This window comes from Megascapheus bottae, chromosome 11 (assembly GCF_031878675.1).
Source record: "Megascapheus bottae isolate mThoBot1 chromosome 11, mThoBot2.hap1, whole genome shotgun sequence".
In the NCBI taxonomy this organism is placed as follows: domain Eukaryota; kingdom Metazoa; phylum Chordata; class Mammalia; order Rodentia; family Geomyidae; genus Megascapheus; species Megascapheus bottae.
The window spans coordinates 25,940,718-25,958,174 of NC_143519.1; the positions used below are offsets into that span (position 1 = coordinate 25,940,718).

The 17,457-nt window shown below is 39.7% G+C and overlaps 1 protein-coding gene across 1 annotated transcript; it reads left to right on the top strand.

Moving 5' to 3' along the window:
• Positions 1 to 60: 60 nt before the first annotated feature.
• Mzt1 (mitotic spindle organizing protein 1) lies at positions 61 to 10,412 on the top strand. Its single transcript, XM_090341710.1, has 3 exons — positions 61 to 185; positions 7,014 to 7,159; positions 9,405 to 10,412. The coding sequence occupies exons 1-3, from the start codon at positions 107 to 109 to the stop codon at positions 9,426 to 9,428; spliced, it is 249 nt and encodes an 82-aa protein (XP_090197836.1). The 5' UTR covers positions 61 to 106; the 3' UTR covers positions 9,429 to 10,412.
• The last annotated feature ends 7,045 nt before the right edge of the window (positions 10,413 to 17,457 follow it).

The following is a 17,457-nucleotide window of genomic DNA, read 5'->3' on the forward strand; positions in this document are numbered from 1 at the left end:
GGGCCTGGCGGGCACGAGCACGGACGCGCGACGCGGTTGCCCGGGAGAGGAGGAAGACGCTCCAGTTCCGGGTCAAGCGCTGCTCCCGCCTTCCTCGGCCTCCGCCATGGCGAGCGGTAGCGGTGCCGGGGCAGCAGCAGCAGCCGCGGCAGCGAACCTGAATGCAGTGAGAGAGACTATGGACGGTGAGTGATCCTGGTGTCTGCCACCCTCCTCCCCATTTTACCTGGGCCAGGCACTCCTCCGGGATGGGCGTGTCTCGTTGCGAGGTGCGTTCCGCTGTCCCCGCCCCGGGACATCTTCCAAGCTCTTGTGGCGAGGATCCGCCTCGACTGTGTCACGCTGCGGGTCGCATCCTTTGAGGCGCTCGGGTCCTCAAGGCTCCTGGTTGCAACCCCCCCTCCTCCCCCGTCCCCAAGCCCCCCCATCCCGTTGAGCGCGCTCCCGCGTTTCACGCCAGCTCTCGCGGGATCCTCCCCTGTCTTCCCGCGCCGCCGAGTTCGCGCGTGCACCGCCACTGAGCGCCTGGGGGTGGGGGGGGGGAGGGATGAGGACGTCCAGGCTCGCGCACGCGCACGCGCGGGTATTGGTGGGCCACCTGCGGGAATCAGGTAAATGTATTCATTTGGTTATTGACTTTGTAAGGAAGCTGGACTTAACATAAGACATATCACAAGGAGACCGGCGCAGTGGCTCACGCCTATAATCCTAGCTACTCAGGAGGCTGAGATCTGAGGATCAAGGTTCAAAACCAGCCTGGGCACACACACAAAAAAAAACCTGAGACTCTTATCTCCAATTAACCTCTAGAAAATGGGGAGTGGGGCTTGGCTCAAGGGTAGGGTGGTAGCCTTGAGCTGAAGAGCTCAGGGACAGTGCCCAGGCCAAGTTCAAATCCCATGACCCACCCCCCCCAAAATTACATGTAAACATATATATATATATATGTATGCACAAAATTCGGTGTCCCCTAATCTTATTTTAGGTCCTCAACATTCTCTTCTACTGTGTCCTCATAAAATAAGTCTTCAGAAGTAACCACCTCTCTTTCTCAAGGTACTTCTTTTGCTTTTCCAATATTTTGAAGTTTTAATTTCTGTCAATAGCTTCATAATGTTTAATTCCCTTATACTCTAAAATTCCTTTGTTGTTGTTGTTGGTGGTGGTGGTCGTGGGGCTTGAACTCTGAACCTGGGCACTGTTCCTGAGCTCCAGCTCAAGGCTACCGCTCTATCACTCGAGTCACAGCTTCACTTCCGGTTTTCTGGTGGTTGATTGGAGATAAAGAGTTCACAGACTTTCTTATGCTGGCTGGATTTGAACTGGGATCCTCAGATCTCAGCCTCCTGACTCCTGAGTAGCTAGGATTACAGGTGTGAGCCACCAGCGCCCTGCTGTAGTCTGAAAATTCTTATAATTTAGAATTTTCAAATTTTAACAATTCCTCTAATTTTAATTTTACTACTTGTAATTGAATTTCTGACAGTTGTTCCTTACCAGAGGTTTCAATGTGGTACCACATTGATCAGCTTATAAAATGCATTACAGAGAAAAGAGCATTTGAATAGCACTATACCTCAGAGCCAGGGATAAAAACAGTTAAGTGCCATTAATCCAGTTGGTCATTTGAGAAGGAAATCTAGGTGTTAACTCTAGTTTTCTTTTTCCATTCATCTCAAATTAAATCACCTGTCTTAATCTCTCCTGAGTATGCCATTCCTCTGTCTTTCGCCAAAATTGCAATAATGTACTAATACATTATTTATAAACATATATATATACTCTACCCTTTTTCAAGATTTAGCCCATTCCATAAAAGTCTCTTTTCATATGGTTATCTGATCAATTTCATTACATTCCCCCTTTTATATCTTCCAGTAGTTTCCCAAAATTCTAAACTCTGTAATAGAGCCTTCATGGATTTACAGGTTTCAATTTTTCTGTTTTACACTCAACCATCCTCTTATCCACATTGCCTTCACATTAACTGTGTCTGCTCATTTATCAAGTGAGAACTATGTTGTTTACTATCATTCATCCATCTCTTCCTTCTGCCTCAAGTTGGTTTCTGCTCATCCTTGAAGTCTAAGGTGGTCCCTTCTTCAGACAAGTCTTTCTGCAACGTAGCATCCTTCTAGAGTTGGTAAGGTGCCCTTATGATTTGCTTTAGAAGTATGTAATTCTTTCTCTGTATTGTACTTAGAAGTGAAATCAGTCTTTGTCTGCTTTGTACTATTATTACAGAATACCTGAGACTGGATAATTGATAAAGGATATAGATTAATTGTTTTAGTTATGAAGGCTGTGAAGTTGAAGGTTTAAGGGCTTGTGTTTGGCAAGGTCCAGTTGCGTCTCGTGGAAGGTGAACTGCCAAGAGCAGTTTCAGAAAGGAGAGCAAAAGGGACTAAATTCATCCTTTTGTCAAGCGCTCCCTTCTGCGGGATAACTCACTCCTAAGATAGTGGCATTAATTCATGAATGGGGTAAATCCCTTGTGGCCTAATGATCTCCTAATGCCCTGTTTCCATATTTGATTGGGGATACGAACTTTGGGGAACACATTCAAACCATAGTAATTAGTTCTTTTAATATTTGCCTTTTCTCAGTTGACCAACTGAAGAGTAGGCTCAAGGGGCTGAGAATGTGGCTTAGTGGTAGTGTGCTTGCCTAGCCTAGCATGCATGGGCTCTATTCCTCAGTACCACATAAACAGAAAAAGCCAAAAGTGGCACTGTGGCTCAGGTGGTAGAGCACTAGCCTCAAGATGAAGAGCTCAGGGACGACATGTAGGCCCAGAGTTCAGGCCCCATGACCTGAAAGAAAAGAAAAAATATGAACAAAGGATTAAGTTAAGAATTTACAAGGCTTGCTATGAGCAGAATATATACTAGAAAGATGAGACTTTGTCAAGCACTAAGTTAATGGTGGTGGTGGTGGTGATGGGTAGAGTAGTTTGAATGTATGTTCAGGTTATCTGTTGCTATATACCAAATATTTCCAAAGTTAGTGGCATAGAAGAGCAAAAGGAATATCTCATGTTCCAGATATTGATTATAGGGCCCTTACCTGTTGTAGTTAGACAATGGTTAAGTCGAGTCACTTCATCCTCCTCACTCAAATACCAGCTTGTTTAGTCTGGCTGTCAGTAGGCCCTCCATAAGTGCTTGTCTGTATATGGCGTTTCCTCATCCTTGGTCACTGGGTTTCAAGAAGAGTATCATGAGAAAGCCAGAAGAAAGCCACAATGCCTTTTTTAACCTTGTCTTGGAAGCAAATACAGGATCACTTTTGGGAGTATAGTCCACCATGGATCCTAAGCATACCTATCCCTCTGTAAGCCAAAATTGCCAGGCCTGTTTCTCAAAGTGTGTACAACAAGTAACTGTGCATACCGGAGTAGCATCTTCCCTTAGTTAAAATGCTAGCTTACTTTCTGTATATGTAAAGATATTCTAGGTCATTGTTCTTTAGCTGACTTAGGAAGTCTGTTAATAAAACGGAAGAAAAGCTATTAATAAGACTCAATAGTTGTGCTGATTTCAAAGTCATAGCAAGAAAATCATGCATGGACATAATGGAAGATACCTATATGAAGCCAACATCATGTTTAATGCAAATGTTAAGCACATTCCAAATAAACTTAAACATCTGCTTTTCACTCTTTAAAATATCCATTTAAGGAATTTGGTATATAGCATGGCATAAAGGAAAAAAAATTATTGAAAATCAGGAGATTAGACTGTTACTTGTTTATAAAAAGCTAGAGAGAATCAATTGAAATATCATAAGAAACTTCAGTCAGCTTTGTTACAGTGCCTGGCTGTAAGATAAAAATATGTAAAACCTCAAAATACCAATGATAACCATTTAGAATTCAGAAATAAATTAGAATCTTTTATGAAAACAATTCATTATGGTCAGTTGAAGGCTTGGTGAAACTTCATATCAAAGCATGTAACATGATAGGAAATAATATGCAATATAATTATCAGCATAGCCATGGTCAAAAGTTGATCAGAAAAAGCAAGGTATCCCCAAAAGAAAGCAGATGGGAACCATAGCAGATATTTGGGTATATTACCAGAGAAAGCATTCTGCTCCACATGAATGAACTGGGGAATCAACAGTGTGCCATCTGCCCCTGTTAGGGGTGAAAGAGCACATCCATGTGTTTGGTGGTCTAGAAAACATACTACATATTACAGAGGGCTGAAGCCAGGTGAGACGTGTCAGCCATCTAGGACATCCAAGAAAAACAAAGTTTCTATTTAGTATGAGTTTTCAGTGAAGAATCACACCTAAGATGGAAGAAAAGCATAAACAGCTAACCTGGAACGTGAAAAAAGAGAGAAAGCATGGTGGGTAGCCTTTTTGTTGTTGTTTGGTGCTAGTTCTGGGACTTGACTCAGCCTGGCACTGTCCTGAGCTTTGTTTACTCAAAGCTAGTTTTCTTCTACTTCAGCCACTTCTGTTTGTGTTTTGGTTTAGGGTGGTTGGTTTTTTGGTTTTGGGGGTTTCTTTGGAGGTGGGGTATGCTGATAGTTTATTGGTGATAAGAGTCTCATGGACCTTTCTTCCCAGGCTGGCTTTGTTCCTCAGATCTCAACCTCTTGAATAAGATTACAGGCATGAGCCACTGGTGCTAGGCTCAGGCAGCCTTTTTATTAAGTATTCCTGTATGCCAAGCACCATCCTCACTATATCCATTCACATGTTCTTGTGAAACAAGAACAGGTGAGTAGGGGGACAAAAACTGAAGTTTTCCAACAGTTACTGAAATAAATTCTTCAGATTACAAGGAAAACAGACTGGATACTACAGCAAAGCAAGTATTATTAAATTAAATTGAAGAATTGAAAATGAGAGTGAATTTAGCTTCTAGCCAGGATGGAGCAATGGTGACTGGATTTATGCACTGGGGGTTGGGAGGAACATACTGAGTAAAGGTATTGGGCATCAAAGAACTATAATCCCCAAGGGACAGAAATAAATGAAGTCTTGGTTGCCTCAGCTCCTGCTTTCAGTGATTCTAGGCCTCAGTGCAACAAGGACAAACCAAGCAGAACCTACTGGACACTTGAGCAGATAGAGCTTGAGAAACCAAGACCACAGGACAGAATACCAAGGAGTTCACTGGGAAGACACATAGAAGAATCTGTCTATATGTGCAAAAATAACACCTAAGGAAGTAAATTTTATATCTGGCTTCTAACTGAAGATTACCAGGTATGCAAAGCAGGAAAAATTATGGCCCATGATGAGGAAAAAAAGAATCATTCAGTTAATATAGACATAAAAATGACATTAGAATTAGAACAATAAAACTGCCCTCCATATGTTCAAGAATAACAGAAACGTGGAAGGCATTTCAACAAACCAGCCTCATGGAGATGAAGTTAAAAGTCTATTATGAAAAGAGGAAAATGGCATAAATATCATGGATACTGTAAAATTTCAAGACTTAGTACTAGGTAACTAAATATTGTTAACTGTTCTTCCCCAAATAATATGAACTTCCTCATATAATTCAAGTAGAAATACTAATGAAATTTGTTTTTGAAATGGATAAAACTTCTAAGTTCACTCAGAATATAAGTGTTGTTTTTGTTTTTTGTGTTTGCCAGTCCTGGGCTTGAGCTCAGGGCCTGAGCACTGTCCTTGGATTTTCTCAAGGCTAGAGCTCTACCACTTGAGCCTCAGCACCACTTCTGACCGAGGAATCGAACCCAGGTCTTCGTGCATGTTAGGCAAGCACTCTACCACTGTGCCAAACTCCCGGCCCCATATAAGTGGTTTTATGCATGAAATGTAACAAAGGCATATTTAACTTAGTATTTGCAATATAAAGTTAGCAATTAAAATTTTTGCTCTGATACAAAATATGGTACAGGTCTGAATGATATTCTATTGTGATAAAGGTGGTATTTAAAAATTGAATGATTGAAGGATAGCTCATGGGAGCTCATGTATGGTAGTTGGGGAAATAAATGTTCAAGTGCAGAAAGATAATACAGGTGACTGTAGTTCTGAGAAACAGCCACTATTATAAAGAGTTCTGTGGAATCGTTTTTACATCCTATAATAGATGATTCTTGGAAAATCAGTTTGCTAATGTAGATTGTCTTTGTTAATGTGCTTCTGTCTCATATCAAAGCAAATCCTTTTAGAAACTAAGTTAAAATGTAATAATGTAAGAATGAAGTTTCATTTTTATTATTAAACACATGATAATCTAAATTGTTATAAAAGTTTCCAAACATTTAAAGCTGTAAAGCTTTATATATAAAGTATATATCTTGCTGACTGAGCAGTTCTAGAAATTTATTCTAATGAAATAAAATTAAATAAAAGTATATGTAATTTTAATTGGGGAAACAAAGAATAACCATTACTTTTATTTATTCATTTATTTTGTAGGTCATGGGGCTTGAGTTCTGGGCCTGGACACTGTCCCTAGCTCTTCAGCTCAAGGATACCACCCTACCCCTGGCCTGAGTGTTGTCCTTGAGCTATTCAGCTCTAGGCTATGTCCTACTCCTTGAGCTAAGCCCCACTTGGTGTTTTCTAGTGGTTAATTGGAGATAAGAGTCTGTGGTGCCGGGCTAACTTTGAACCTTGATCCTCAGATCTCAGCCTCCTGAGTACCTAGGATTATAGGCATGAGCCACTGCACCCAGCTATCATTACTTTTAAAACCGAGTAGTTAACCATGTGTTCCTATAAAAAAAAAATTACTTTATGTACCTAATTAGGTGCTATTATTACAATTAGGGAAGTGTTTAGAACAGTCCTGGTATTAAAATGGGTAGTATATACATCAAAGTGTAAAAGGCAGCTATGTGGAAGGAGGTTAGGTTTTGAAACTGAGGACCAGCAAGGCAACATTGTGTGCTGCTTTCTAAATCCTGAGATATGCAAGTTCTTGGTGTTGCATAGGCATATAGGAATTAAAATCAAATGGTTGGTGTGCATTGGGAGATATTTTTAAGTTTTCTTCATATCTTGTTTTTCAGTCCTTCTTGAGATTTCAAGAATTTTGAATACTGGTTTAGATATGGAAACCCTGTCTATTTGTGTACGGCTTTGTGAACAAGGAATTAACCCAGAAGCCTTATCGTCGGTTATTAAAGAGCTTCGCAAGGCTACGGAAGCACTCAAGGTTAGAGATTCATGCATTAGTTTATTTAAAATAAAGATAGTTGTGTTTAGGAAATGATTAATGATGAAGTTTTGTGAAAGAGCCTAGTTAAACATGATGAAGGGAACAACTGGCATGAGGAATTCTGAAGACCAGAACTTTGTGGCATAAGATAGAAGTGACTACACATGGACAAATTATCTTCTGCCAGAAGCCTACCTCGTTTTAGAATTTTTCTATTAGATGAATAGAGTTGTATCTGTCCCCCAAAAGATATGTTCAAGCCTTAACATTTTGGTTATTGATGACTATGACCTATTGTATATAATACCTGTCCTCGTGTAATCAAATTAACATGAGGTTACATGAGTGGTTCAAACATCAGATAGACTGCTATTGCCTCAAGCCCAAAGTGCTGACTTTTTCCAGATCAGACTGATGGTAGAAAGTTGATCTGATCCCAATACAAACTTACAAATATGAGCAAAGTTTTGTTAATTAAAAAAAGCTTATTAATTTTGCCAGGCAATTGAGGACCATATACACTGATTTCAAGAAAATATAGTGTAGCTGGGCACCTGTGGCTCAGGCCTGTAATCCTAGCTACTCAGGAGGCTGAGATCTGAGGATTGTGGTTCCAAGCCAGCCCAGGCTGTCCAGGGGGAAAGATAGGTTGTTTTTTTATTGTTTTAAATAGTTGTATATATACAGAGGGATTTCAAATCATTTTACATCTTGATTTGTAAAGGACTTGGTTTGTATGTTTTTAAAAAGCCCAGCAGTCTGAGGTTCTGGTTATATGAGCAAGGGCCTTGGGTGTGCTCGTCTCCTGTGCACTGCTGTTAATGCAGATTGTGTTCCTGGTTGTCCTGAGTGTGCCTTCACTCCTGTGCTCAGTGGGATGAGGAGAGGAATGAGATGATCTTGCCTTCATTGTATAAACTGAACCTGGTTTCCTTCACATAGGGGAAAGTAAAGAAGAGACAAATAGGAAGAAAAGAATAAAATGTCATTTTAAACATTGTAAACCTTTGTTGGGTGCTGGTGGCTCAGTCTTGTAATCCTAACTACTTATGAGGCTGAGATCTGAGGATTGGGGTATTAAGTCTATTGTTTTTTACTTTTTTCATATTGGCGTTAATTTGGGGGGGAGGCTAAAAATAGAAAGTACACTCAGTAAAGCCGAGCTGGTGGCTCACACCTATAATCCTAGCTACTCAGGAGGCTGAGATATGAGGATCATGGTTCAAAGCCAGTCCAGGCAGGAAAGTCCATGAGACTCTTATTTCCACCACCAGAAAATTAGAAGTGGCACTGATGGTGGAACAAAGAGCGAACTAGACACTATGTTGAAAATGAACTATACAACTTAGGAGGAAGGGCGTCAAGAGGAAAAAATAGTGAAAGCAAATGAAGGAGGGGGTGACACTGTTCAATAAGAAATGTAGGGGCCGGGAGTTTAGCCTAGTGGTAAAAGTGCTTGCCTAGCATGCATGAAGACCTGGGTTCGATTCCTCGGTACCACATACATAGAAAAAAGCCGGAAGTGGTGCTGAGGCTCAAGTGGTAGAGCTTTAGCCTTGAGAAAATCCAAGGACAGTGCTCAGGCCCTGAACTCAAGCCCAGCACTAGCAAAAAAAAAAAGAAAAAAGTAAAAGAAATGTACTCATTACTTGACTTATGTAACTGTAACCCTTCTGTACAGCATCTTTACAATTAAAAAAACAAAGTGGTAAGCGTTAGCCGTGAACGAAAGAGCTCAACAACAGCACCTAGATGTGGAGTTTAAGCCTGAGACTGACAAAAAAAGAAAAATAAACTCAGCAACATCATCAATGAGTGATATAATGCCTGGGAGTTTCTTTTACTGTAATCTGGGAGAATATAAAAGTGGGAGTTAGTTATGTGAGCAAAAGTAGACAGATGCTCTCTGTTGCTCTGGTTCTCCCCACCTCATACCATGGAAGGTATTTTTTTCAGTCTTCCCTTTTACTGAGAACAAGGTCTATTGTATGTGACTTCTTCAAGTAACAGTACATTTTTACATGTATTCTTAAGTATTATTTCATATACTATCCCTATTTTCTATACTTAGCCTAGTGTTAGGTTCACTAAAAGGTGAGGGTTCTTTATTATCCTGATGAAATTGGCTGTTATATTGGAGAACAGTTTGTTAAATACAATGTAGTATTCACACATATATCTCCATGATATATTTTTTCCACAGTTTTTTTTTAAACAATGATTTTTTTTCTTTTTGTTGTAGGCTACTGAAAATATGACAAGCTGATTTCTGGAGAAATGCTGATGAGATTTCAGCTTTTCAAGAGAACTTGAAGATTACACTGTAGTCAAGAATGTCCAGTTAGATTACTACATGAAGCTGTGCAGCAATTTTTTTCCTTTTTAAAAGAATTATAGAACCATAGCTTCATAAATCAGTGGAAAGTTGCTTACATGATGAACTATCATATGTGTTCATATCACATCTTATTGGCTTATTTTAATGGTCTCTCTGGTTTGGCATTGCTGTGTTCATATTTATGTATTCCTTATTTATAGCTCTGATAGCTTTAATTTTCTAAGCAATCTGTCTATCAGATGTGCACATCTGCTGTGCCTGGTTGAAGTATAGTGGAACCCATCATCAGTAATGTGTAGTAGTTACGACTTGTTGACATTTCCATTATAAACTTTAATTTTGAATTGTTTATGCATAATAACTGGATTTATGTTTTGTCGAGCTGAAAGTTGACATGATTTCAGCCACCTCTTGTGAGTTTTGATTTAGCCTCCTTATGTGTTCCAGAGTCTTGTTTTTAAAAATCAGAGCATAGAAGACATTTCTTGTAATCTATTATTTAACAGAGAATGTTTAGTTTTATAAACAGTTGATAATAGTGTGAATCAGATCATTTTTACATTGAGCAAAGCATAAAACTTCTAGAAACTTACATTTTTAGAAGTAATGTGTTTAGCTTAGTATTTGTAAATTTGAATCATTTAAAACTAATGAGAATATTAGTTGGAGATATTTTTCCTTCCAAGTTTTATTCCCTTACGAAGGCCTACAAAATTATGTATTACATTAAAAAACAGCCAGTATGCAAAATTCCTTTTTACTTTTATTGTCACAAAAGTAATTGGAATGCTCAACTAGTAAATCTTGAGATTTATTTAACAAATCACTAGATAGGTGATGTGTTTAGCAGCTATATGATATTTCCTGAAGGTAGTTTTCCGGTGATTAAATAAATAAAATATGTATCAGGAATTTTACATATGGTTTTGTAAAATAATTTTCGTCATTATTTTACCTTTGAAGTGTTAATTCATCAAAAGATGGTTCAAAAAATAAAATTGTAGAAATTGAATTTCAGTGGGAGTGTTTTGCAAGGCTAACATGGATTTAATCTGACTTTTTAAAAATTTAGCTTTTTTTAGATACCCTTTAAGTACTAGTATTCCTTCTTCCATGGCATTTTTTTCTTTGTTATTAAAATGCATGGAAATGGTTTTAACAAAATATTGATTTTTAAATCGCTATTTTTTTTTTTTTTTGTCCATGGGGCTTGAACTCTGGGGCTGGGCGTTGTCCCTAAGCTCTTCAGCTGAAGGCTACTGCCGTACCCTTGGAGCCACAGCACCACTTACAATGTTCTGGTGGTTAAGAGTCTTGCAGACTTTAGTGCCCAAGCTGGCTTGAACCTCAATCCTCAGATCTCAGCCGTGAGCCACCATGTCCTGTTTTATCTTTTCAGTTTTTAAAAACAAAAACCTTAGCTTTTGTCTGGGCACAGTGGTACAAGCCTGTCATTCCATATACTCAGTAGGCTGAGACAAAAATCACGAATTTGCAGCTGTCTTCACTATATAGTGAGAACCTACCTTCACAAAAATCTTGGTTTTTAACCTTTTTTTTTTTTTTGCCAAAACAAGTTGTATAGCAGTAGAACTTGTGATATATTTGATTGATAATAAACATTTGAAATACTGCACTACATGTTACTGATGCAGAGAGAATACTTTTCTCAAACTCCTAAATTTGTATGTATTTGTAGGCCATGAGAGTTGATAGTCATGATTTTGTAGATTAAGTTATTTCTGTATGAGATAAAGTAGGAAAATATATTGAGAATAGATTGTTTACAGAACACTTATTATATTGTCACATTTCTTAAATGTAAACATATATTTTTAATGCATACCTAAGTAATATTAAGGAAGCTATATAATTGAAATGTCATGCGTGTTGTCAGTGACAAAAATAAAATCATTTTGGTAGTATTGGCATGTACTTTTGATTTAATATGCTTCTATGAATTAATTCACTTGTGGCTACCTGTAGGTAGCCCATGAAAAGTAAGCTGCTTATAAAGTAAAAAATTTGTGATCGAGGACTATTTAAGGATAGGTTAACTTATAACTAAAATTAAGCTTGAGGTATAAAGTGGAATACTTTTCTTCTAGTAGTGAAATGGGGTAGCTATATTAATATAGCCTAATGGACAGTATTATAATCTATAATACAGGTTTTGAAACAAAGTTGACTTCAAAAAGTCTAAGATTATGTTTAAAATATGAATTTCTTTGCATAGTTGGTCATGAATTTTAGAATATACATATTTTAAATGTACATAAATATTTTCCGATAAACACCAGTTTTTAGACACTTAGCTGAAAACGCAGTCCCTTAGTTTCATTAATTTTATTGTAGCAAAAGATACATACCATAAAATTTAGATAAAATTTATCTTTTTGGCTGGGCGCAGTGTCTCACGCCTGTGATCCTAGCTACTAAGATCTGAGGATCCTGGTTCAGGAACTAAAGTCCCAGAGACTCCTATCTCCAATTAACCACCAGAAAACCAGAAGTGGTGCTGTGGCTCAAGGGTGGTAGCCTTGAGCTGAAGAGCTCGGGGACAACGTTTAGGCCTAGAGTTCAAGTCCCACAACCGACAAAAAAAAAAAATTAGGGGCTGGGAGTTTGTCCTAATGGTAGAGTGATTGCCTTGCATGCACAAAGACTGGTTCAATTCCTTGGTACCACATATATAGAAAAAAAAAGCTGGAAATGGTGCTGTAGCTCAAATGGTAGAGCTCTAGCTTTGAGAAAGTCCAAGGACAGTGCTTAGGGCCTGAGCTCAAGCCCAGGACTGGCAAAAAAAATGTTACCGTTTTGGACTTTGAGTGGTTTGTGACAATATGGATATTTATTTCCTTTTGTTTTGTAGTCTGCACTCCATCTTTGAAACTTAATCATCCTGAGATAAGATACTGTGCTGATGAAGCAGTGATGCCATAGTGCTTCCTGCTTCCATCCCCTGTCAAACATTGTTCTACCTTCTGTCTTTATGTTCTCAAGATTCCATCCATGTGGTATATATCTGAATTTTCTTCCTTGCTAAGTTCAATAAATGGCATGGGGTTTGATGGAGGGGTTAAGAAGGAATAGAGAAAAATGAGGGTGACTGAGTTTCTGGATATCAAAAGGAAATGATAAATAATATATAGAAGCCAGTTGCCTGAGGCTAATACCTGTAATCTTAGCTATTCAGGAGGCTGAGATCTGAGGAATTGCTGTTTAAAGTCAACCCATGCAGAAAAGTCTGTGAGGTTCTTACCTCCAATAAACTACTCAGAAAGAGCTGGAAATTGTAATGTGGCTCAAGTGGTAGAGCACTAGCTTTGAGCACAAAGAGGCGCGCAAGAGAAATTTAATTTTTCTTGGAAAAAAATGATTTTTGCTTTAGGAATATAACACTTATATTGTCTCATCCTTGGCAGAACTCCAGAGACTTATTTACATATAATTTCTGTCCTACAGCTTTTACTGCCGTTAGAAGTATACAACTTAGTGTAGTATACTTGTTCCTGACAACATCTCTCTGAGGAAGTCTCATGGGACAAGAGGTTCCTTTGGTTTTGTTTATTCATGTATCCCAACTGTTGTGAATCATGAGTAAATAGACTGGGCATGTTAAGACAACATCCAACACATGACTGAAAAATGTAACATTGAAAACGCTCCCGTCAAGGCACTGGTTTTGATGCTCTAAACATAATTTACTCCTTAGGCTGCCCAGCAACTACAGGAGATAGCCAGTCCATAGCTGATAATGAAATGGAGCCACCACGTGGTAAACAGTTTGCTTGTGGAAGTACCAGAACTAATGCTGGAATCCAGGTAAGCTGACTGCAGGGCCTGTGTATGCATGGATCTCCAGCAGGGCTGGAGATGTGGAGCAAACAGGCCAAGCCAGAGTGAGACCCAGAATTCAAACCCCAATATCTGCGTTGGAGCTGCAGAGTAATAATACTCTATACTAATACAGAGTAGTAGAGGCCTTACTTAGATGATGTGAGACCATGGGTTTGGTACCCAACCCTGCAAAATTTACTTTAGTAGAAAAGCAGATGAGAACATGTGAGAAATATGTAACAGAGCACACTTCTTCCTGATGGTATGAGAAGACAAGACCTTTACACTAGCATTCAATGCATTTTAAACACACAGTCTTACATATTTTGGAGCCTGTCCTGCGTTTTCCAAAACAACTTGGGTAATCCTAAAGATGGTTTTGCTCCTGATTTTCCTTGGGATTTCTGACTTTAGGATGACATAGACTTGAGTCTGGGAGTTTTCTTCAAGTCTTGTCTCAATCTGGATTATGAGGATAACATTTAAAGTTTCATGAAGATTGCTTTGAGATGACATATCAACTCCATTAAACCACCAAGCACATAGTAGGAAAGATAGGTTAAACCCTTATCTTTTGTGCGACTTAGACATAACCAGTGGCTTCCTTAAGTAACCAAGTGACTGAAATGCCATTCCAGCCAGTGACATCAAGCTTGTTTTTGGAAGGTCTTGTTTGTAGGTGCACTGTTTCTGGAAATACAAAAAAAAAAAAAAAAAGAATTTAAATAGAAGCATTAAGCATTATGGTGTGTATGAGAAAGAAACCAAAACACCATATTAATAAAAATGAAAAATTCATATGCAGCTAACTAAATCTTATTGTCAAGAATTAATCCCTAATAGAGAAAGGAATCCCCAGGAATGAGAATGTGTTGTGAAGAAAAAGTAAAAATTATGAATAAAATTTCAATCTCTGTTTTCCACATATAAAGCTCATTGTTCTGAGTTGCTTGTGATAAACCCAGTGGGATATCAATGATCTTTGTTCCTATGAATACTATCATGTAAAACAGGAGCAAATAGCTGGCTACATGTTTTCTCAGAAACTTGCAAGGAGGAGGGACAGCCAGAAGGAGAGAGAGCTCTGTAGAGTTCAAACATTGGATAGCCATTCCTGCCTTTACCAACTTTACCTTAGGAAAATAGAAAAGATTTTATCAAGGCCAAGTTCACAAACAGGTATTTCATGTGGAATGAAGACAAATTTTTAAAAATGTACGGAATTGCTCTTACACTAAAATCTTGGGAGACAAGGATCTGGGGGGGGGGGAGCGGTTTAGGCAAAACTGGTATGTACTTGCCTTGTCAAAGCAGCAACCACTAACCTGCCCCATTCACAGAGATGTGATGGATGACTGTGACCCCTGCCTGTCACTTTAATGAGTTTGGAAAGGTCTAAGACTCTCCATGGAGGCTTTAGCAGTAAATCTGGTTAACCAGGGAACCACAAGGGGAGGGAACTCATGGAAGAGATAAGATACCATCTCACCTGAGATTTCTCAAGTCTTATCTCATTTTCAGCATTTTATGCCATGCTTGGTTTGGTTCATGAACAAAGATTATATTAAAGAATTTCATACTAAGAAGTTTCAAATGATGTTTGTCCTCTCCAGAGAAAAGTAAGTCTTAGAGATTTTATTAGCTGCAGGAATGCATTCAGGAAGGCAGCACAGGCTGAGAGGCTGGGGTGCGATTGGTGGGAGAAGAGGATACTTTAGGCCTCTCGTACTGTTTGACTGTTATAGGCTGCACTTCCCTAAATCAGACAGTTCTACCATCAGATCTTGGTGTCTTCTGAAACTCATGATCCATGAATAGTAGAATTATAGTTAGAGCATACCACTCTTTGGCTTTGCAGATTCTGTTGTGCCAAGATTATTCCATGTTCTGGGAATGACCCCCCCCCCCCTTGTTTAGGGCCCATGTACTTGAACCCCAGGTGATAACAGCTTGGTGCTCAGTGGTTAGACACCTGAGCTCTGATTCGACCAGTGGTTTGAGTCAAATAGCCAATCAGGTAATTGTACTTTCCCTATAAAAGCAGTGTAAAGTTCTTGCTCAGGGCCTTTTCAGCGTTGCCGGCTGCTGGTACTCGGAGGCCTGAGTCTAGACTTGTAAATAAAATGACCCCTGCTCTTTAGCTTTGACTGTGGCCTCTGGTGGTCTTTTCGGGGTTCTAGGAGTTTGGGTACAACATTTGGTGCATTGGCTAGGAACCCCCAAGTCCACTCAGACTCCTAGTCAAGGGGTCGTGGAAAACCGCGGTAAACAGGCTGGCTTCGTTTGTCTCTGTGTATTATGTTTTATCTGATAATCTGTTTGCCTATAGGTTCTGTATCTGGGTCAACGAAGAATCCTGGCAGACGTGCTATAGGATTGTTGACGGGGCCAGTGGGAGACGTCCCTTGTGCCCTTTCGGGGAACTATTGTTAGGACGGCCGAGCTGCGACCATCCCTCTGTCTGATAGTTCCATCCAGGCTGTATTGAGGAGCTATTGTTAGGACGATCGTATTACGATCGCCCCTCTGTTTAACAATTCCCTTCTGGTTATTGGTTTAAGTGCGCATATGTTGTTTTTGTTGTTTTTTTTTTTGTATTTCTGTTTGTTTTGATTTGGATATCTTCCTCTGAGATGGGTACTACTCCGCTTGCTCTTCTAATAATGAATTTTAAGGATGTTAGAAGCAGAGGTTTTGATTTGAGTAAAACAAACTAATTACTCTTTGTAATTCAAAATGGCCAACCTTTGATGTTGGATGGCCCCCAGAGGGCACTTTTAGCCTCTCCATAATTTGGAAGGTAAGGGAGAAGATACCAGAACAGTCTGGCTACTTTGATCAGATTCCTTATATTCTTGTTTGGCAGGATTTGGTAGAAAATCCCCCTGTCTGGTTATCCCCCTTTCTTCTCTCGACAAGCGACGTCTTGGCCCTGTGCCAGGCTGATGCCTCTCGACCCAAGCCCTCAGCTCCTTTTCACCGGGTCCTGGCCAATAGTACAGACCCCTTCTCCTTGAACCCCCTCCATATTTTCTTCCTCCTTTCAATCCACAATTTTCTATGTCAACAGGAGGAGCAGAGGTTTCTTCCTCGGGCGAGGTGGAGGCGAAAGTGGCTTCCCCAAATGCCACTGAAGGCCCAGCGGATAGGACAGGGGGACGTATTCAACAAGCAGCAAGCCCACATTTTCCTGATTCTACGATGGCCCTCCTATTACGTGAAATTGGTTTTCCAGATGATACTGGGAACCCTAGGTTCCAGTATTGGCCTTTTTCCACCAGTGACCTCTATAACTGGAAAACCCAGAGTGCTTGTTTTTCTGATAACCCTAAAGTTTTGATTTCTCTTCTAGAAAGTGTTATGGTCACTCACCAGCCCACTTGGGATGATTGGCAGCAGCTCCTCCGAATCTCGTTTACTACGGAGGAGAGGGAAAGGATTCAAGTGGAGGCCAGGAAATTGGTCTCTGGCGACGATGGGCAGCCCACTGTTAATCCAGATTTGATTAATGATACTTTTCCCTTAACTAGACCTCCCCAGGATAAATGGGATTATAACACAGCAGAAGGTAGGGGAAGGCTACGGGTGTATCGCCAGACAATAATGGTGGGTCTCTGGGCTGCCGCTCGCAAGCCCCACTAATTTGGCTAAGGTATATTCGGTTCTTCAAGGTAAAACAGAAACTCCTTCTGAGTACTTAGATTAATGGAAGCCTTTAGACGGTTTACCCCAATGGACCCTGAAGCCCCTGAAAATCAGGCAGCTGTAGTTATGTCTTTTGTTAACCAGGCAGCTTCAGATATTAAGAGGAAGCTATAGAAATTAGAGGACTTAGAAGGAAAAAGTATCCAAGATTTACTCAGGATTGCTCAGAAAGTTTTTAATAATAGGGATGCTCCAGAGGAGAAACAGCTGAGAGCAACACAGAGCATGATTAAAGTATTGGCTGCTGTAGTTCAACAGGGAAGACCACCACAAAGAGGTTCACGTGGCCCACAATCTTCGAGGCCTCCAGGTCGAGATTTGAGCAAAGATTAATATGCTTACTGCAAAGAGTTTGGTCATTGGGCTAGGGAATGCCCGAAAAGAAAAAAGAGCAGATCAGACCAGTGGCAAC